The following is a 21701-nucleotide window of genomic DNA, read 5'->3' as shown; positions in this document are numbered from 1 at the left end:
TGGGGCCCTTGACTGCATGTTGGGCCAAAGGTCCTCAGGGCCAGGCCGACAAAGGGCAGTAGGTGGAAAGAAGGAAGATTCTGATGAAGTGTTTGGCCTGGGACATTCTCCCCCAAATGGAAACCTGGCAGAGCAAAGCTGTGGTTTACCAAGAAAATCCGGCTCTCTACACGTGGGTGTTGGGGGGAGGGGAGGGGAAGGAGAGAGGCAGAAGGAGAGGGGAAGGGGGCAACTTAGTGTCCCAGCTGCACAGCCAGGGCCCTGGTGCCTGTCCGGCCCTGGTCTCAGCTGGGCCCGGGAGCCACCTCTCTTCATGCTCAGGACCGACTATGAATGCAGGGAGGCAGCCCTGTCCTCCCCAGCGGTTGTCATGGCAACACTGCTGTCAGCTTCCCCAGCTGTGACTTCTAACAAGCAGCTGATGCCAGCAACTGTGACAACAAGCAGAGTTGGGCGTTAGGAGGCCAGGGTGCACAGTACAGAGGTCTGGGCATGCGGCCCTGCAACCCTGCCAAACACCCTGCCTCCTGGGCTGGCCATCTGGTCCCTCAGCATGTCGGGGCCCTGTGAGTAGACCAAGATTTATTAAGCACTTACTGTATGCTGAGCACGGGGCTCAGAGCTCTGTGTGTGCCATCTCACTGAACCCTCCTAGCAGCCCTATGAGGTGGGGGCTGTTCATAGCTTTGTTTATAAAAGGTGGGAACTGAGGCCCAGAGAAGCCAAGTAAGTTACTCAAGGTCATGCAACACAAGCAGGGTTTGAACCCTGACTCCAGAGCCTTAGCTTCAGAGAGCATCCCTTCAACCCCTTCATTCTGAGAAAGGGAATGGGAAACAAGAAATTTAGAACTGGGACTTCCCTGGCGGTCCAGTGGCTAAGACTACGTGGTCCCACTGCAGGGGGCATGGGTTCGATCCCTGGTCAGGTAACTTAAGATCCTGCATGCCGTGCGGCGTGGCCAAAAAAAAAAAAAAAAGAAATTTAGAATCCGAAGGCATGGGTTCCCATTCCAGCCCCACCTGCCTGCTCAGACCCTCCATTTTCATCTGTGAAAAGGGAATGAATAATTTCTGAGGTCTCACTGATGATCTACAAGTTGGGTGAAAAAAAGCTTCAGGAAGGGTCAGATGTACACAAATAGGAACCTGGGGCCCAGGAAGAGGAAGGGGCTTATGTGAGGGGGTCCTCACCCCAGCTTCCTTCTCTCCGGCCTCCTAGCTCCCCTCCTTCCAACCCGCTTCAGCCCCACCCCTGCTTCACACTCATCTCAGCTACGGGCTGCCCCTCTCCCTTGCCTGCCTCCTGGCCTTTGCTCAGGCCGTCCCCTCTGCCTGGTGCCCTCTCCCTCCCCTCTGCCTTGCCTGGCTGCCTTCCACCTAACCTTCAGGTCTGGAAGCCTCTGCTGACCGGCAGGTCTGGATGCTGTGCCCCCCAGGTATGCCTGCATCCGGGCTCCCTGCCCCTCACTGTCTTGTTATCACCTGGTTACTTGTCTGTCTTCAGCTCCAATGTGAGCTTTAGGTGTCAGGGGTGTGCCCTCCTATTCCCACTGAATCCAGTGCACACTGGATACTTGTGCACTGGGTGAATGAATGAATGAAACCACACAACGACTTAGTGGCTTGGCCAGAACCAGAACCTAGGCCTCCCTCTAGGGCAAGGGTTTAAACCCCGGGGGAACAGCCTCCTCCATTACCCGTCCCCCAAGTCTCGCCAGTACTGGATTCCTTCCCAGATGAGCTCGGGGAGGGGAACCGTAGGGCAAGGAGAGTCAGCCTGGGCTCTAGTCGCTGCTCTGCTATGCGTTAGCGGTGTGGCCTTGAGCCGCAGTCAGTTGGGGACTTAACAGCAACCGCCCGAGGAAGGTCGGGTGTACTATGCACAAAGGGAACGCTGTGCCTGGACGAGCTGAGCCTCAGCACCTGGAGGCCGCTTGTTGCAGCAAGCAAGGCTTGGGGGGCACATCTGGGTTCCCCTTCTCCCCGCTCAGGGTCCCGGGGCCTGGGCCTCGCCCCCTGCCCCAGCTCTCTGTTCTCCCACTGGATGTGATTTCGCTTCCGGATGAGCTCAGTAATGCCTGGCCCGTCCCAGGCACCCCGGGAGAGCCTCTGTACTCACTGACCCAGTCACCTCTCTCCCCGCCAGGCCAGCTGCCCCCCCGCCAGGCCCCCAGCCATGCCCACGCTGCTGCTTTATGCCAGACTCCCCACATCTGCTCATCCCCGTGCCTTTCACAGCTTTGCAGACACCCTGGCAGTGGGGATGGGGGACAATGGCTCTGCCTGCCATGCACACAGTCACTCCAAAGCGGTGACAGCCTTTCCCTGTGGGGCACTGAGCCCAAAGCCCACCCTTGGTGGAGGGCGTGCCCACTGCTCCACCCCTCCCTGACCGCCTGGCAGCTTCACCCAGACGGCAAGAAATGCAGCTGAGGAAAAGGTGCAGACGCAGAGCTGTCGCAAAAACGCATCTACACTTGACTGTCTGTCCCCTTTGAGGCAGGGCGTTCACTCCTACAACAGTGCCGAGGTGGAAGGAAGGGACACGACTGCGTCCCCGCGATCGCCACAGCCCTCCCCATGTGAGTCATCACGCGCCCTGGTCTCCGCCGTCCACCGTCTGCCTGTTTTCCCCTGAGGACACTGGGCTGCCCAAGCTCTCCCAGGTGGAAAGTGGTGATGGCTCAGAGCACTGGGAGCCCCGCTGCTCCCAGGAGCGAGCCCAGACCTCTTAGAGTGGCCGCAGGCTCTCCTTGACCTGGCCTTGCCTGCCTCATCTCCTGCTCCCTTGAAAATCGACTCCCACATTCCATGCTCCCCACTCTGAGCTAATGCAATCCCTTCGCATTGACCTCACGTCATTCAACATATACACGAGGGATTAGAAAAGGACACAGATCCTTGCCCTCAGGAGCTCATCTTCCAGTGGGGAGGCAGAAAACGAGCAGTGGTATCCATGAGTGTATGATGCATGGGGAAACAGAGAACAGGACGAAGGGGATGGGAAAGGCCAGCGGAGGGTGGGCAGTATTAAGGAGGGGGGTCGCATAAGCTTTATCAGGAAGCTGAGATTCCAGCAGAGACTTGAAGGAGGTGGGAGTCAGGCACGTGGGATGCCCCTTCTAGGCAGAGGGAGCCACTGTGGGCAGGGTCCTGGGAGGGAGCGTGGCCGCCATGTTCAAGGAACAGAACAGCATGGAGGCCATTGGCTGGGGTGGAGGGAGTGAGCGGGAGAGGATAGGAAGCGAGGCTGCGTGGGGATGGTCATGGGGGTTTCGGGGCTGTGGAAGGACATCGGCTCTTACTCAGAGGCAGATGGGGAGGGCGTGAGGAGAGGAGTGACGCGATCAGACTCCAGGCACCCTACTGACCAGCTGCTGGTGGATGAGAGATTGCAGAGGCTGAGGGTGGAAGTGGAGAGAATGATGTGGGGCAAGCGGTAGCCCAGGAACGAGGCGATGGTGGCTCAGACAAAGATGGCAGCCCTGAAGGTGGCCCAGGTGGTTCTAAATTTTTCCCCTCTCATCTTTGTCTTTTTAAAAATGTGTACATTTTACTGAAGTATTTTATAAATATAGAATCTAAGTGAATTTTGAAGGTGCCAACACATTAGATGTGGGATATGAGAAAAAGAATTTGACATGCATGTTTTTGGCTTGGGGGAGGGGCAAACATGGAGGACGGCCCTTCAGCTGATCTGGGGGGAGACGTGGCAGTGGCGCTTTCGAGCAGGCTTGTGGAATCACCTTCCATCCCTCTACCTCACTTGGTACCCCAGCTCCCCCTTATCTTCAGCTCTCAGGTGAGACGCCAGACCCTCAGCAGTCCTCGGGGAATGCTGACCCCCTGCCCCGATGGTGCTCATGGCTCGTGAGCTGACCTCAGTTCCAGCATCTCCCAGCCTGCCTTGCGATCACCCGCTGACTTGTGTTCTGTCTGATCTGAGCAACCTCGAGTCGGATGCAGCTTTACTTCTCTGCTTTAGCACAGGGCCTGGCTTGCAGCAGGCCTTTGACGTGGATTTGTTGAGGGGATGAGTGATCGCCCTTCCAGGAGAGGGGGCTTTCCCAGTGAAAGCCAGCGACATCCCTCCACAGTCCCACCACCGTCCTGTCCTCCCAGAATCAGGGCATCGACGGGAGCAGTTCGAGACCACCACGGGCCCCATTTTACAGATTAGAATCGAAGGCCCAGGCAGTGGACCACGGCCTGGATCTCACACTGAAATCCCTGCCCCCATGCTGAGCCCAGCCCTGGCCTCCCTCCCTCCACTGTGTCATTTGGCCAGTCCTGAGCTGGTCTCTGTTGTGGTCTGGAGTCCCCAGGGAGGGGTGGTGCCCAGCCACCCTGGTTCCATGCCTGCCTTTCCATGGTCACTCCCCTCACCGCCTTTTACAACCTTCACCGTGACGCCCGTCAACCCCAAGTTTCCTTCTGCAGTAGCGATTACTACAGCGCGTGGGCAGGTGGGAAAACAGACCAGTTTCCCCTGTGACCTGCCAGTTGAGCCAGGCAGAGCCCCGGAGCCCTAGTTCCCAGACCCTCTGCTGACCACCCACCTCTGGCTTCCCTGTCTTCACACCTGTGACAGCATCACTCAGTCCAGATTGTAAGTGCCTGAACTTGAACTTCTAAAAGCTGCTCTGGCTCTCAACTTTCTCCCCAGGATATTTACACCTGATTCTCTGTTTGTTTTCTTTAAACGTCTGTATCCCTACTGCCCAGCTCTGTGCCTGCCGCCTAGCAGAGCCTCAATGAACTTTTGTGAGTGATTACAGCCTCTGTGTGTTCTCCGGTATTGCATGAGGATGGCCTTTCTCCTCCCAAGCCTCTCAGGTAAGGGGCAGGGGCACGTCCACGCTGTTCATGTGGCCTCCAAGCTCGGCACAGTGCTGAGAACCCCAGAGCCTCGGGTAGTGAAGACCAACGACATCAGTGAGTTACACCGCATGGCAAACCACACCAAAACTTAATGACATTAAACGGGCCCATTACGTAGCTTGCACTTCTGCAAGGTGGTGGTTTAGCTGGGGCTCAGCTGGGCGGTTGTTTTGGTCTCAGCGAGGTTCTCTGGTGTCTCTGGTCATCCGTGAGCTGGCTTTGCTGATCCCTGCCAAGTGCTCTCACAGGTCTGAGGTCCTCAGCCAGCCAGCTGGCCTGACGACCCTGATCCAGATGGGTTCCTGCCCTCCTGCAGGTGGGCCCAGGGTGTTTCTCATGGCAGCGGCAGGTGTTTCCAAGAAAGAGGGGATGTGCGTTGGGCCTCCAGAGGCCTTGCTGGCGAACTGGTGGACCATCAATTCCACCATGTTCTACTGACCACAGTAAATCGCAAGGCCAGTTCAGAGTTCAGATCCGGGGGTGGGGAAAACAGTCTACCGCTTGATGGGAAAAGCTGAGCATGACATCGTGAGAGGTGAGGATACAGAGAGGTAGGAAGAGTTGTGGTCATTTTTGCAATCTACCCCCGGGCATCAGAACGATTAGCATCCACCCTGACTGGACCACTTTAATATTTATTAGAATTTATGCCTTATAACCAGGGACTTCTAAGTGTGGATCAAAATCTTGGATACCCCCAATTCCTTCTCCCTTGCCCTCTTCCTTCATTTCTTTGTTATCTTCCTGGCGTGACATCCAGGTGGCAGCTGTGGGAGCTGATGTTCTCATGCTCTGTCTCCTGGGAGGTGAAAAGGGCATCGACTTTTTCCTACCTCGGGGTTTTCTGGAGAAGGCAGAACTCCAGCAAATGAGAAACAGAGTCCAAGTGTGCTTCTCGGGTCCTTGGCATGTGGCCGAGACTTTGTTTTCCAGGATCCCTGCTTGGCTCCAGCTGGATCTGGGTTGTGGGTCTGGTTCCCAAACCCGCCCTGTATCCTGATTTTGACATGGGGATGGAGGGAGAGTTTAAGGCAGATCCTGGGGCCTTTCCCTTCCTGGAAACTTCCTGGGATGGGGGTAGGCGACTTCTCTCTACCCTGTCACCTTGCTTTATTGCTTCCTAGTCTTACTGCTATTGGAATGTACTATTTATGTGTATGTTTATGGTCTGTCTCCCCCCATAGAAAGCCAGGATTCTGTCTTTTCCACTGTTGATCTCCAGCCCTCTAATGCTGAGTGACAAAGGAGTATCCCAGACCAGACCGACCAGGGACCCACGGCCTCACTAGCATTGGAGTTTGCTCCTGCCGCAGCGGGGCCAGCTGGAGAAGAACCGCTTGAAGTTTGGGCAGGTTCTCTTTGAAGCGGATTGAGTGTCACACTCGCAGGCTCTTAGCCCACAGAGGCAGCCGACACCAGGACCAAGGGCGCATTCAACTGAAGGGAGACAGAGGGTCACAGGGGGCTTCCATCCACTCCCAGGGTTTGATTCTAAAGTTGGGGAGAGCTGGGAGCTCGCTGCAAGGGGTCAAGGGTTGAAAATAGAAAGGAAAGGAACTGGGAGTTCTTTTCTTTTGTCCCCAAGCCGTTCCCCCACCACACCGGGACATGCCCCAAGGAGAAGCCTGGAAGGAAGTGAGAGAAGGAGCAGGTGTGGGCTGCACGGAGGGGCCCTGGGTTAGTGCTGCCAGGCAGCACCCAGGCCAAGGACACAAAACCTATTTTATCAGAACTCAGCCCCTCCTTCCAACAGCTTACCTGGTTTCTCACCTGGATGTCGCAGGCATCTTCAGTGTAAGATGCCCCAAAGGAAGCTCTGGATGTAAGGGTCCCCTTCCGGCCCCCCGCCCACTGAGCTGGTCCTCCACCCACACTCTCGGCTTGGGAAATGGCAGCCCCTCCCACTCAAGCCAGAAAACTAGCAGCTGACCTTGATTCCTACCCCCCTTTCGCTTTCACAGCCCATCCACCCGAAGTTCCATTGATGTCTCTATGTTTAGCATATTTCACTCCTCCCTTTTCTCTCCATCTTCTTGGCCACAATCCCAATCTCTGTCATCACCAGCAATTCCACCCTAATGGAAAGAAACAAACAGGGACTGTCTTTAAAATTTTTTTTAAAATTTTATTTATTTTTGGCTGCGTTGGGTTTTCATTGCTGCACACAGGCTTTCTCTTGTTGCGGCGAGCGGGCTTCTCCTTGCACTGGCTTCTCTTGTTATGGAGTACCGGCTCAGTAGTTGTGGCACACGGGCTCAGTAGTTGTGGCTTGTGGGCTCTAGAGCGCAGGCTCAGTAGTTGTGGTGCATGGGCTTAGTTGCTCCATGGCATGTGGGATCTTCCCGGACCAGGGCTGAATCCCTGTCCCCTGCGTTGGCAGGCAGATTCTCAACCACTGCACCACCAGGGAAGTCCAAGACCATCTTTAAATGTAACTTGAATTAGGATCACTCTGTTGCTGAAAGCCCTGCTGTGGTTTCCTACTATTTGGGCAAAGACATCCCAAATCCTTGCCATGGGCTCCAAAGCAGGCTTGCCATGATGGGGTCCCCGCCAACCTCTCCATCCTCACAGACCTCCACTCTCTCACCTTCACGCTGCTCCAGGACCAATGGCCTCTTTATGTCGCATGTTTTGTTTGATCTTGTCCCAGGGCCTTTGCACTTGCTACTCTCTTTGTCTGAAACACTTCTCTCCAGGATTTTTAAGTGGCTGGGTCCATCCCACCTTTGGGTCTTGGTCAGATTTCCTCTCTTCAGAGAGGCTCTCCCTGCCCACTCCTTCTAAAGCTTCTCCAGCCACTCTCCCTCACATCCCCATTTGTTTGATTCACCACACTTTTCATATCTCTTATTTCTCTTATTTGTGTCTGTTTCTCATCAACAAAGTGTAAGCTCTGTGAGACTGGGGCTTTTTCTGTCCTGTCCCTCCCAGTATCCCCAGCTGGAATACTATGCTGGCACAGAGTAGGTGCTCAATAGTCATTGAATAAGTGAATGAAGGCTCAATGGGCCTTTGGGATTGAGTGTCTGCACTGTGGCCAAGTGACCACTAGGGGGGCATCTTTCATTTAGTAGTCAGAGTTATAGTGCTCTGTGCATGGGTGCATGTGCGTGTGCGTGCGTGCGTGCATGCGTGCGTGTGTGTGTGTGTGTGTGTGCGTGTGTGTGTAGGGGACGTCTAAGGCAGCCTCCTTCTAGATAACTCCACTCCATTTCCACTCTCTTTTGAGGGTTGTGGGGGTGAGGAAGTGAGGTGGCCAGACTCCCTGATGTGTTGGCCCTGGGCAAGTTAGTTTCAGTATCATTTATAAAATGGTGATAGGGCTTCCCTTGTGGCGCAGTGGTTAAGAATCCGCCTGCCAATGCAGGGGACAGGGATTCGATCCCTGGTCCAGGATGGTCCCACATGCTGCGGAGCAACTAAGCCCGTGCACCACAACTACTGAGCCTGCGTTCTAGAGCCCGTGCTCCGCAACAAGAGAAGCCACCAGAATGAGAAGCCCACGCACCGCAACGTAGAGTAGCCCCCGCTCTCCACAACTAGAGAAAGCCTGTGCACAGCAACGAAGACCCAATGCAGCCAAAAATAAATAAATTTTTTAAAAATGGTGATAAAAGCAATAGTATCAAAAGTAAATAATGGTGTCTACTTCACAAGATTGCTGTGAGGGTTTTCACTGGTGTCGTTACAGATGGAGTGGTCTGGATGTGCTCAGAACACAGAGAGGCCTCTGTAAATGCTTGTTATTATGACGATGGTGCACCCTTAGCTTCACATGTTGGAAAAAGAAGGGCCCTTTGAAACTGGACCAGTGCTGGCTATCGTCTGTTTGTTTGCTTTTCCCCCTCTCCGAAGTCTACAATTCCTGCAGGAAGCTGTCCTCCCACATCTCACTGGAGCCTGGATTTCTCAAGACATGTTGACACCCACCCTACGCCTTAGCTGTACCTCTCCACTCACCCTCAGGAAATGTGCCAGGGATGGTTCCTGCCGCTCCCACTGTTCCTGGCGCCTGGATCACCTTTGCCTTCGCGCTCTCCCTTCTCCATCTGTGACAATCCTTCAAGACCCATCAGGCCCCAGCTCCTGCAGGGACTCCCTGAGAGCCTCCATGTCCAGGTCTCTCACCTCCGCCCAGCATGCCCCTTGCTGCCCTCCCCCCGGCAGCCGCCATGGTCTGCAGGGGCTCACCGGCTTGTGTGGCTGCTGCCCTTGGTGGGGCCCAGGGCTGCTTGGGCACAGGGCCATGCCCCATCCAACCTCGCTTCCCTCCCAAAGGGCCTGGCACCTGGTGCTCTCACTTACCCGGGTGCTGCTTCTCTGGAAACTGGAAGCGAGGCACTTTTCTCACCCTTTCCTCTTTCTCATCCATCTCCCTTTCTGTTTATCTCTTTGTCTCCTGTTCCTAGTCTGTAACATCTCTTCTTTCTTCCATCTCAATTCACCAAACCTCCTTCTTCCTTTCTCACCACCCCCTTTCCTGCTTTGTCTTCTGCTCTTTTCCAAAGCGTGGAGTAGAATTCTCTCCTGCTGTCTAGTTCTACATCTAACAGCTTGCCCAGGGTGCAGGCTGTCAGGACCGACCTGGAGCAGCGGTCTATTGCTGTGGACATCCCACAGCCATTGTAGTAACAGACCAGTCATGGGCCGGAAGAAGAGGCAGCTCTGGGCCAAGAAACGCCATGTTTGGAAGTCATCTTTTAAAAACAAGCCTAAACCCAGATCCTGCATCTTCCAATTTGCTGATGGGGAAACTGAGGCATGAAGAATGGAACTGACAGCTTTAGGATATGCTTTCTCATTCCATGAAATATACCTCCACCAATGAGACAAAGCAAGAAGGTCTACGTTCCTGCCTGGGCTAACCCAGACTGCCTGCCACGCTGCTACTCTCTGTGCCCGGCCTCCGGCCTGGTCTCTAAACTCTTTCCTTGGTAGCTCTTGTGGGTTTTTTTGTTTGTTTTTTGGGGTTTTTTTTTTGTTGGTTTTTTTTGCAGTACACGGGCCTCTCACTGTTGTGGCCTCTCCCGTTGCGGAGCACAGGCTCCGGACGCGCAGGCTCAGTGGCCATGGCTCACAGGCCCAGCCGCTCCGCGGCATGTGGGATCTTCCCAGAACGAGGCACGAACCCGTGTCCCCTGCATTGGCAGGTGGACTCTCAACCACTGCGCCACCAGGGAAGCCCGGGAGCTTTTGTTTTGAAGTTCAGGGCTCTAAATACCACCGAGCACTGCTGACTCTCCAGTTCTCACCTCAGCCTGGACATCTCCTTTGAGCTCTAGATACCAATAGGCTTGTGTTCACGTGACTCCCTCTTGGGTGTCTGATATGCATCTCAAACCCAACATGGCTCATGCCAGGCTCTTGCTGCGTCTGCAGAGTCTGCTCTCCCCCATCTGCACAAGCTCGTAGGTGCACCACCATCCATCGCTGCTCAGACCAAGAACCTCAGAGTCAGCCTCCCTTACCTCCGAACCCCACATCTAATCCATCAGCAGGTCCTGTCAATCTACCTCCCAAACACACGCAGCATCTGGTACGTCTCCCCAGCTATCGATCTGTGCAATGGTCGCTTCTCCCCAGTGCTACTGAAACACCCCACTAGTGGCTCCCCGTTTCTTCCCCTGCTCCCCAACGTCTCTGTACAGGGGCCAGAGTGACATTTCTGAAGCAAAATCTGAGCAGATCACTTCCTGCTTTAATGTTTCCCCTGCAACCGAAGGAGAAGGTGAGCCCCTCACCCCACGGCCAGGCCCCACCGGCCTCACTCCTGGTGGGACGCCCACCCCCCAGCCCCTCGTCTCCTTCCGCACTAGCTAAATGCCACCTCCTTTATGTGGCCTTCTACAGCCACAGAAAGTAGCCATCCTCGCCGCGCACCCACACCCCCTGCCCTGCCGCCCACTGCCATCCTCATCCTTTAGCTTGTGGCCTTATTTTAGATGCTTCATAGCACTTGTCACTACCTAAGTGTATCTTTCTTTCTGAATATTTTATGGGCTGTCTCGCTCCCTGCACACAGGCAGGGAGTTTGTCTTTTCATTGCAGATCCTCAGCCCCAGACACGCTGTAAGCGCTCCGTCCCAGTTTGCTACTGGCTCACTGGCTGGGCTTCCACGGCCTGCGGGGCAGTGAATGAAGCCCCCATCCCAAGAAACAGGGAGTCGGTTTCTCGGTCCAGATCTGCCGCCTGCATGTTCTAGCATGGCAGGCAAGTTGTCCCTCTCTGAGCATCGTCCCTCGGCTTTCAAATGAGGGTACGGGTGCTTGCATGGACTCTTTCATGAATTTTTTTTCATTCACTCACTCATCAAACCAACAGGTATTGAGTTCCTAACCCGTGCCTGCCCTTTGGCTGGGAAGTGCGGAGGTACAGGTCTGAGCGAGCGGACCCCACACTGCATAGCTCTGGGCATCCTCTGTGGCCTTATGAGGACAAGCGCCGCCCCCAACAAGTGCTCTCCGCTCTCCTGGAATTCACATTCCAGTCGAGGGGAGAATCAATGCATAAATAAACAAGAAAATGAGATGATGTCAGGTTGAGACAGATGCTAGGAGAGGAAATGGGTGATGTGTCAGCGAGCGGAGGTCTTGTGAGGAGGAAACTCAGTAGCAAAGGAGGAAGATCTTTGCAAACTACAAATTCCAGTGGTTACCTGCTTCACCCTCCCCCTTTGGCAGAGGGAGAAGTCACAGGCTCAGAGATGGAGGTGATAGTGATACCTCTGGCTGGAACCTGGGCTCTGCTGCCCACGGCCGGGCTCCCCGCTGCACTACAGATGCATTCATGTGTGGGTGGAGGGGGCGTCACCACTGACAGATCTTAAAATCCCTTGCGAATGCCAAGTACTTATGTAAGCCCACTCAACAGAGGGCTAATGACCTCCCCGGTTACCTGAGGGGAGCCTTCGCCCCTCGGCAAATTGGCCCCAGGGCTTGGGTTCCAGGCCTTTCTCCGCACTGAGCTCCCGGTGACATTTAGAGACACGGGCAGACCAAGTTGTTTTTCTCCTTTCCCTTCCCTGCTCACACCAACTGCCTCCCGGAGCAGCCACTGGTTGCTAGGCAACCTGGGACCAGGCTTGGGTGCCGGATTTCAGAACTTGGAGGCTGGGGAGGTGGTTAACCCTTGCAAGGCAGCTCCTTGAACTGCAGTATAACCGGGGGTAGAGTGGGCGAGCTTTTATCCTGTAAGGGGTTAATAACATTAGCTCAAGGGGAGGCAAATGCAGAGGAGATGTTTCCAAGAAATCTCTCAACAGTACTAAAAAAAACTCCCAGTGCTTTCCCACAAAGTAAAGGGGAAAAGGAAACTGAGATTAAACAAAAGAAATCTCAACTTCTAAAAGGAGGCGCATTAACTAACTAAGCACCTGCTCTGAGCTGGGTTACTTTAGTCAGTCCTTTAGTGACCTTATGAAGTTCTGATTAGTATCTCCATTTGACAGATGAGGAGACTAAGGCCCAGGGGGGCTGTGCAATTATCCAGCTAGAAAAGGTGAAGCTGGGATGCAGGCCCAGCTCTGCCTGACTCCAAAGCGTGTGCTGTCTCTGGGCCCCTTAGCAGGGTACGTAGAGCTAGAACAGAAAGATCTGGGTCCTTGCAGAGGGGCAAATTCCTTCTGCTCTTCTTTGCCCCTTGGGCCAGGGCTGAACATTCTGACAAGCCTGTCGTAGATAATAAGATATGCATTTGTGTGAACCCCCAGCCAAGAGCAGCCCCATCACCCTCCCAGCGGCCCCATGCCCCTGGGGAGGATGGTGGGAGGCAGGGGCACCAGCTGGGGTCAGATGACCTGGGTCTGAATCCCAACTCTTCTTTCCATGGCTGTGTGGCCTTGGCCATCTCACTTAACCTCTCTGACCCTCAGGGTCCTCCTCAATAATGGGGAGAATAATGCCCACCTCAAAGGTTTATCACGGATTCACAGTGCTGAGTGCAAAGCATCTGTCAGATGCTCATGAACTGTAGCTGTTGTTAGTGCACCTATTTTATGGATGAAGAAACTGAGGCCTAGAAAACTCAGGCCAGCAGTGTGTTCCAGAGCACTAGAAAGCCTCAAGACGTATGAGTTTTAATCTTGCCTGTTACCTTGGATCAAACCCTTCCCCATCTCTGGGTCTCAGTCTCCCCATTGCTACAATGAGGGTTTGGTTTGGATGGTCCCAAGGGCACTTTCAGCTCTGGAGAAGGCCAGGACAGCAGGGCCTGTGGCTGGCTGCCTTGTTCTGTGCCCCTGGCCCTGGCACAGCACTGGCCCTGGATGGGCACCCAATGGGTGCTCAGTTGATACTGGGCAAGTGAATGGATGTGTGCGGGGTTCACTTGGGGTCTCAGCACACACTGGAATAGGGGTTTGGCAAGGTGGGGGCGGGGACAACAGGGGGGTCAACCTGGTCCTCACTAGCTGGGTCAGCTGAGGAGGGGGTGCTGATGTCCTGGTGAGGACGGAGAAGCATCCCTCCATGCTAACTCCCTAAGCAAGATGTTGAGCTCTGGGAGCCCTGGTCAAGCTTCGGAAGCACCTGGCTACTCCTGCTTGGCAGGGGCCAGCATCTGCAGAAAGCAGGGCCAGGCCACGAACTTTCCAGTCCAGCTCCCAGCCCCTGCCTGCCCCTCTCACCACCCCCCAGCCTGGTGTGCCAAGCAGAGAACGTTTCCTGTGCCACCTCCTGGGGCTCCAGCCTCTGCCCCCAGGTCACTCTGCTCCATTTCCTGGGGTCGTGGGCTGCGCTCTGATCCCCACCTGGGAGGGTGAAGAGGGTTGATAAGGAAGCTGCTCTAGGTGCAGAGAGCCCGGGCTGGGCCCCCGTGACACAGGAGCAGCGGGCGGAGGCTTGGCCTGGGCCTGAGACCACAGTGCGGGAAGGTCCTCTGCACTTACTGAAATTCCACTTCCCTCCTCAGAACACCATTTCCCTCCTTCCTTGGTCCCTGCGCTTTACAGGGGCATCAGAGAGAGCTCTTAGAGCATATTCTCTCTCGTAGTGATGCTTTTCAACCATTCTAAGGTAACACTTAACATGACAGATGTTAAGATCAAGGCGAAAAGAGGTGAGAAGAAACCATGTGAAAGTGAGACCATGAGCTGGGCTGAGGGGAGTCAGGGGCAGCTTTTCTGTGTGCCTCTCTGCCACCAACCGACAGCCAGGCTTGGCCCCTGCCTTCCACCATGTGGAACCACGAGGGGTGGGAGGAGGACGTCAGAAACTTGGTCCCTGGCCTCCAGAGGGCATCATATGCCGAAGCAAACAATCCTCTGGGGACAACCTCCTCCAGTCACCCCCTCCCCCACCCCTGCACTAGACCCTGATCCCTCCCCATCTCCTGGACATGGCCTTGGGGGCCTCACAGAGGGGACGCCTTGCTTTAGGTCTGAGGACGGTCACAGCCAGAGAGCTCCAACACAGGAAGTCTCCTTGAGCTCACATAAGAAAAAGGGGGGTCCCTCCCCATCGGTGGTGTGCTTGGGGGAGCCGAGAAGCAGACTCCGCTGAAGCTGGTCTCCTGTCTGCAGGGGCCTGAGCCATGTTTCACCACTGGGACCGGGGAGACTGCGCCACCCTAACGCTCAGTGTGTCCTAAGTCGGAGCCCTGGCTGGGGGCTCTGGGAGATGAGTGGAAGGGAGGTGGTTCCCCGGCCTCGGGAGAAGACAGGCGATCTCCAAGACACACTCACAGCTCTGAATAAACACACAAGGGGAGGACAGTGGTTCACGCAACTCCCCAAGGCCAAGCGGAAGGCGAGTCGCACATTCGAAGGGGCATTTAAACCACCGGTTCCGCCGAAATGAATGGCGTTCACGACAAGGCCGTGGCCCAGCACCTGCGAATGGGCTTGTTCTTTAGATCCAACTTGCCCTACACACCCAGCAGTCCCAGAACATGCTCTGGGAGATCAGGGGCCCCTCCCCACGTGCTGGACACTCAGCACTTGCCCACCCTGTCCTTGGCCCTCTTCCTTGAATGGCCTCCGTGACACGTGGGTTCCCTTCCCCGTCCCCCTCCTATTGACTTTGGTGTCCCCCCCTCCCCACCCCCGCGCTTATCCCAGTGCTTGGCACGCAATCACCCTTCGCAAATATTTGTTCAGCCGAACGACAGCTGAGCTGCTCTGTTAACACAGGACAGACATCGGGAAGAAGCTTCTCAACGGCAGCAGCTGCCGCGCGAAGCTGCAAGATTCACTCTCGAGTCAGCAACTATTTATGGAGCACGTGCAGGACCCCGGGCGGGGGCGGGGGCGCTGTGCCCTGCACCCCGCCTCTGGAGGGAGCTGGGGGCACAGCTGCGCATGGGGACCGGGGAGGCACCGGGCCAGGACTCTCGGGAAGCTCTGATTCTCGGAATTACAGCTCTCCATCCCAAAGCACTTGGAAAAAAATCTCATTTCCCCAAAATTCTCTGGGTCCACAAGGCTGACCTTAAGGAAAGGCCCAGTTTCAAAGACATTCCCTACAGGGAAGGCAACTCACAGACCACGGTCCCGTTGGCCACGCGGAACCGGTAGCCGTTCAACACCAGCTGGCAGCTGAGCTGCTTCAGTTTCTCGCAGCAGCAGTTGGGGGCCAGGCAGCACCTGGGGGCTAGATGGAGGGAGATGAGAGCTTTCCTGAGGGTGGCCCTGGGGGACTGTCTGGAAAGGATTCACATGCCTCCTCCCTCCAACCACCACCCCCCCCCCCCGCCGCCCCCGGTGAGAAGGTGCGGAAGGCAGGGAGGTAACTTCCTGATGATATTAAAAATCACAAAAAGAGGGCTTCCCTGGTGGCGCAGTGGTTGAGAGTCCGCCTGCCGATGCAGGGGACGCGGGTTCGTGCCCCGGTCCGGGAAGATCCCACATGCCGCGGAGCGGCTGGGCCCGTGAGCCATGGCCGCTGAGACTGCGCGTCCGGAGCCTGTGCTCCGCAATGGGAGATGCCACAACAGTGAGAGGCCCACGTACCGCAATAAAAAAAAAAAAAAAAAATCACACAAAGAGCCCTCCTCTACCTACTGCTGTCTCATGAGTGCCTCCCAGTAACCCTAGGACACGCAGTCCTTGTCTCCGTTTTATAGGAGAGGAACTGAGATCCAGAGGTGAATTTCCCAAAATCATATGGCTGGAAGGTGATAGAGTCAGGACTCAAATCTAGGTGCCCATGACTTATTCATTCATTTAATGACTTTTGACTGAGCACTGAATATGTGCCCAGCCCTGGGAGAGGCTCTGAGCAGAAAGGGTCAGCACATCAGACATAATCCTTCAGTCTTTGCTCTCCTGAGGCTCAGGGTTGGCCAGGGGAGGGGTGGGTGTGCCAGCAGGGGAGAGCACGGGAGGAGAGAAAACAGCTGGGGGACGGCCTCAGGCCCCCTCTTCCACCATGTCTGAGTGGCAGGAACACAGAGATCTGGGGCTGGATTCTAAGACATGAAAAGGATCAGCTTCTGGCCGATGCCCTGGGCTGGACGCTCTGTCTTCCTCACTCACCGTCCCCATCCACACGTGGGCTCTTTGCCACTGGTCATCGTTGGCTAACAGTGTTAAAATTCTCACCAGCCCCAGGACTTGGAAGGGGAGGCACAGAGTGTCAAAGGGCCCGGACTTTGAAACAGGCAAATTCTGGTTCAAACCTTGACCCTGCCACTCAAGGGCTCTGTGTCTTTGGGCTCTGCTGTTTCGTTTAGTGGGTCCCTCACCGTTGTCACCTGTAGAATGGGGATGGTGGCGCGGCCTCGGCCATGTGCTGGGAGCATTAAACCAAGCCCTGCATGCAAACCACCAATCCCGGGGCTCAGGATGTGACGGGCATTTCATCAGTGTCAGGTCCCCTCAAGGGCTCTGGGGTCCTTCCAGCTGGAACATTCCATGGTCTCAGGAGCCCGACCGGGAGGAATCAAGCTCCAGGAGTGATATTCACGCCCTACTATGGGGATATATTTATCCACACTACGGTGAAAGTGACCAGGAACATTTTGCTTCTTCTTTCTTCAAATAAAAAGACACACAAACCATCCTGTTTCCTACCTCCCTGGTCCCTCCCCAGATTAACACCAGCCTCCCCCTTTTCTGGGAATTTGCCCTCCCCCACCCCCATCCTTAGAAGTAGGCCTGGCAGCCAAGTTTGTGCCGTGTGTCCTCACCCAGATGGACAACTTTTCCAAACCGGGCCACTTGGATTCTCTTTCCTGGAAAATGGAATTAGGACTGGGAGACAGTTGGTCAGTCTTGCTGCATCTGTAATCCTAAAAACTGGAGGCCTGAGAGAAGACCACGTTTACCATGAGGACTGAGAGCTGAACATTCTAGAGCTCTGGGCAGGGCTGACCACATAATCTGCAAAGCCTGGTGCAACATGAAGACGAGGGGCCCCTTATTCAAATATTGTCAAGCATTTCCAGAAGGTGACAGAGCAGGGAACCTCAGGCGGGCCCTGTATAGGGCATAGGCCACAGGAAGCCAGTCCCAGCCTTGGGTTCCTCAAGACCACCCTCCCACTCCCATTTAGTTTTTTTCTTACCCTCAGGCTCACCTGAATTGGTTTTGGTTCCTTACAATGCAAGGGTCCTAACACCCTCTCTCTCTTCAAGAAAATGAACCGGCAGGAGGCCTCAGAGCCTCTGCACTCACCTGGCAGTGTCATCCATGGGGACCCCTACGCCCCCAGGCCTGCAGTAGCAGCCGTATCCATAATTTGAGAAGAAGGCTCTCTGCCCTGTGATGTGTTTGACCATCCTTTGAAACTGCCAGAAGCTGCCATGGGTGGGGGCCATCACTGCCAAGGAGAAAATAAGGAAGAAGCGAAGATGCGACGAGAAAGATGCTGCTTTCAGGTCCCCTAGCCAGAGCGCTTAGCATTCAGATATCAGGAGATCCCCTAAATGTGGTGCCTGGGCATCAGCCCCTTTAACGGGGACAAGACAGGGTCATGCTTACCGCGTCACACAGCTAGTGTCTCGCTAGCCCAGGATGAGAACCCAGTCTCCATGACATTCAGGACAATGCTATCAACTCCAGTCTTCTCCCCAAAGTAAAAGACCACCATCCTGGGCAGAAACACTCTCAGATCTGATGTTATTAATGAGAAAGTTTCAAAGCCAGAAATGTAGCCCTTGCAAATACCATCAGGCATGTACAACCTCACAGGAGAAACAAAATACTCAAGAGGCAGAAAAAGTTGTCGTCAATCCATTTTTTTAATGGCAAATACACATGGACCTAGCAAGTTTTACTTCTATAAAATGCTTAGGAAAGTGAGGGGGGAAAATTATATATATATATATAGATAGATAGATAGATATAGATAGATATAGATAGATAGATGGATGGATATATGTATGTACGTATGTATATATATATGTATGTATGGATGGATATATATATGTATGTATATATATATGTGTGTGTATGGATGGATATATATATATGTATGGATGGATATACATATATATATGTATATACAGGGATGTTTGCTGCGGCATCATTTGTGATATCAAAAAATTGGAGACTACCCACATGCCTATGGACAGGGAGATAATAACTAAATGATGTCTTGAAAACATACTACTTTTAGCAATATCACTAGGCAATGGGACTGAGGAAGTAGGTGGAGAAAAACAACAGGCAACATTTATCTTAAATACTTTTCTGCTGTCTGATATATATATATTTTTTTCTTACAAAAAGCGTGTTTTACTTTTCTATGGAAATGTTTGAAAGGTACATATATAAAGGCCTAGAGGGATGTATATCAAACTCTGAAGAGTGCTTACGTCTGAGTGTAGGAAAAGGATCAGGGTCCGGGAAGGATGAGAAGGGACTTTGTCTTGTTACTCCATATTCTATACTCTTCTTACTCTGTGTATTTTTCTTTTTAATTAAAAGCAGATATTAATTTTACAATAAAAATAAAATAAAAACATGAACTTGAAGAAGAAAACCGAAGACAGGAGGTTTGGGGAAATTTTCCCAGGAGCCTTCCAACCTCATACTGTGATTTGGGGTGCCTTGTTGTCACAAAGCATTGCAGAGGGGGCCAAAGCCTGGGGGTGGTCTCTGGGGCTGGAGCAGCCCCTGGAGAGAGGGCAGGACCACACTCAGACACTGCTCTTGGGGTACACGATGGGGGCTGCAGCAGTGGCTCTTCCTACACACGGGTCCCCTGCCTCTAACATCATGATCTTGAAAACTGTAAATTCCACCACTGACTAAGGGAAAAGGGAACCCCATTTTTGACATTTTGACTTAGGAAGCCCAAAGCGATTGCTTCACAGCTGAAACAGATAGAAAAATGGATTTGAGCAAATCTCTACTCATCTGATCAAACCAAGGAGTCAAAGAGTTTTCCAACAAACCCAACACAGTTTCCTAGTAAGTCCTCTTTCACTTTGCAGAGGTAGGTAATCGGATCTCCTGGTAGCAATGACTTATAATTACTAAGTATTCCTTAGGTCACCGTAAGAATGGCTTTCTGATGAGAATTAATCATTCCTAAATTAGCTAGATATGTGTCTGCATTTTTGTCCTGGAATCCACAAGACTTTAAATAAAGGCAGCTAGCAACCAAATGAAAAAAAGACTCCTGAATGGTGTGTGTGTGGTAAAACAATTGTCAAATGCCCTCTTTCTTAGCAAATGGTTAGCAACCTTTGATTTTCTAGACGTTCTGTGAGATCCCAACACCAAGATCAACCCATTTTGTAGGAGAAGCAGAAGCAGGAGGACTTTGGTGGGGGGCCGTTCCACTCCCGATTCCCCTTTGAGTGACACCTGATTTCCCCTCACCTGATGCTACCTGAGGAGGGGCCACCCCGGACACAGACACACAGACAGGACAGCGCCTTTGAGCTCACTCAGCTGTTACTACTTACGGCAGGAGACAAAGACCACGAGAACCCCGAAAACCTTCATTCCTGAGGAGACCGGGGGTCCGAGGCACCAGGATCACACTTTCCTCTGCTTTCCAGGGCTTTGCCAGCTGAACTTCTGTTTGGGGAGGAAATAACCAAAATGAGGGAGGCCACGTGGATGTGAAACCCCAAGCACAGTGCAGGCCTTCAAAAGCCCTCAGTGGAGGGCTCGGAGCAAAGAGACCTTTTTTCAAACCTAATTATCTCTGAATATGATGATCCCTCAGTTATTTAGACCTAAATATAAAGATGAGAAGGGTTCAATTGTTTGAAAAGTGCAAGGTTTTTGTTTTTTTCTAAATTTCTTTCTTTGGCAACACTATGCCTTCATCTTTTTTTTTTTCTTTTGAAGATTCAGTATTTCCTCTGTTGCCAAGTTGACAGGCAAATGCTATATGGCTCGTGTTGGAAATCCAGTGTGGGAAAGTCTGGCCTCATTTGCATGGTAGTCCCCCTCTGTTTTCCTTCCTTGATGCCCAGGTATCTTATTCATAAACTTAGCCCCTCTGAATCTGGCTTTCCTCTCCTAAAGAGACTAAAATTGGGGCTTCCCTGGTGGCGCAGTGGTTGAGAATCTGCCTGCCAATGCAGGGGACACGGGTTCGAGCCCTGGTCTGGGAAGATCCCACATGCTGCAGAGCAACTAGGCCCGTGAGCCACAACTACTGAGCCTGCGCGTCTGGAGCCTGTGCTCCACAACAAGAGAGGCCGCGATAGTGAGAGGCCCGAGCACCGCGATGAAGAGTGGCCCCCGCTTGTCGCAACTAGAGAAAGCCCTCGCACAGAAACAAAAATCCAACACAGCCAAAAATAAATATGAAAATAAATTAATTAATTAAAAAAAAAGAGAGACTAAAATTGCCTATCAGTAATTTCAAACATTTAAGAAATTAGTTGGAATCTAAAAAAAAAAAAGATACAAATGAATTTATTTACAAAATGGAAATAGTCTCACAGACGTAGAAAATAAACTTATGGTTATTAAAGAAGGCAGTGGGGGAGGGAGGGATAAATTAGGAATTTGGGATTAACAGATACACACTACTGTATATAAAATAGATAAACCACAGGGAACTCTACTCAATACTCTGTAATAACCTACATGGGAAAAGAATCTGAAAAAGACTAGGTATACGTGTATGTATAACTAACTCACTTTACTGTACACTTGAAACTAACACAACATTGTGAATTGATTAAACTTCAATTAAAAAAAGAAAAAACACTTAGCAGATCATTGCATCATAACAATTTATTATTATTTTTTTAAAATAAATGTATTTATTTATTTATTATTTGGCTGCGTTGGGTCTTCGTTGCTGTGCGCAGGCTTTCTCTAGTTGCGGCGAGCAGGGGCTACTCTTTTTTTTTTTTTTTTTTTTTGCTGTACGCAGGCCTCTCACCACTGTGGCCTCTCCCACTGCGGAGCACAGGCTCCGGACGCGCAGGCTCAGCGGCCATGGCTCACGGGCCCAGCCGCTCTGCGGCATGTGGGATCTTCCCGGACAGGGGCACGAACCCGTGTCCCCTGCATCGGCAGGCGGACTCTCAACCACTGCGCCACCAGGGAAGCCCAGGGGGCTACTCTTTGTTGCGGTGTGCAGTCTCATTGCAGTGGCTTCTCTTTGTTGCAGAGCACAGGCTCTAGGCATGCAGGCTTCAGTAGTTGTGGCATGCAGGCTTCAGTATTTGTGGCACGTGGGCTCAGTAGTTGTGGCACATGGGTTTAGTTGCTCCGCGGCATATGGGATCTTCCTGGACCAGGGCTCAAACCTGTGTCTCCTGCATTGGCAGGTGGATTCTTAACCACTGCACCACCAGGGAAGTCCCATTTTTATTTCTAATAAAGTAAATTCTTTGTTAAAAAAAGAAAAAAGAAAAAAAGTCGTACATGCCAGGTGCTATTTTCTTTAAGGGCTTCATGG

At 52.9% G+C, this 21701-nt stretch overlaps 1 protein-coding gene across 1 annotated transcript; it reads right to left on the bottom strand.

The window, feature by feature from the left end:
• Positions 1–6168: 6168 nt before the first annotated feature.
• PLA2G2C (phospholipase A2 group IIC) lies at positions 6169–19777 on the bottom strand (the record flags this gene model as incomplete). Its single annotated transcript, XM_082674252.1, has 4 exons — positions 6169–6320; positions 15363–15466; positions 17498–17642; positions 19738–19777. The coding sequence occupies 4 exons, from the start codon at positions 19775–19777 to the stop codon at positions 6169–6171; spliced, it is 441 nt and encodes a 146-aa protein (XP_082530378.1).
• Between the last annotated feature and the right edge of the window lie 1924 nt (positions 19778–21701).

The sequence above is a fragment of the Grampus griseus genome, assembly GCF_964374135.1.
Source record: "Grampus griseus genome assembly, chromosome: 1".
NCBI classification, from domain to species: Eukaryota; Metazoa; Chordata; class Mammalia; order Artiodactyla; family Delphinidae; genus Grampus; species Grampus griseus.
This window is presented reverse-complemented; position numbering and strand designations above follow the sequence as displayed.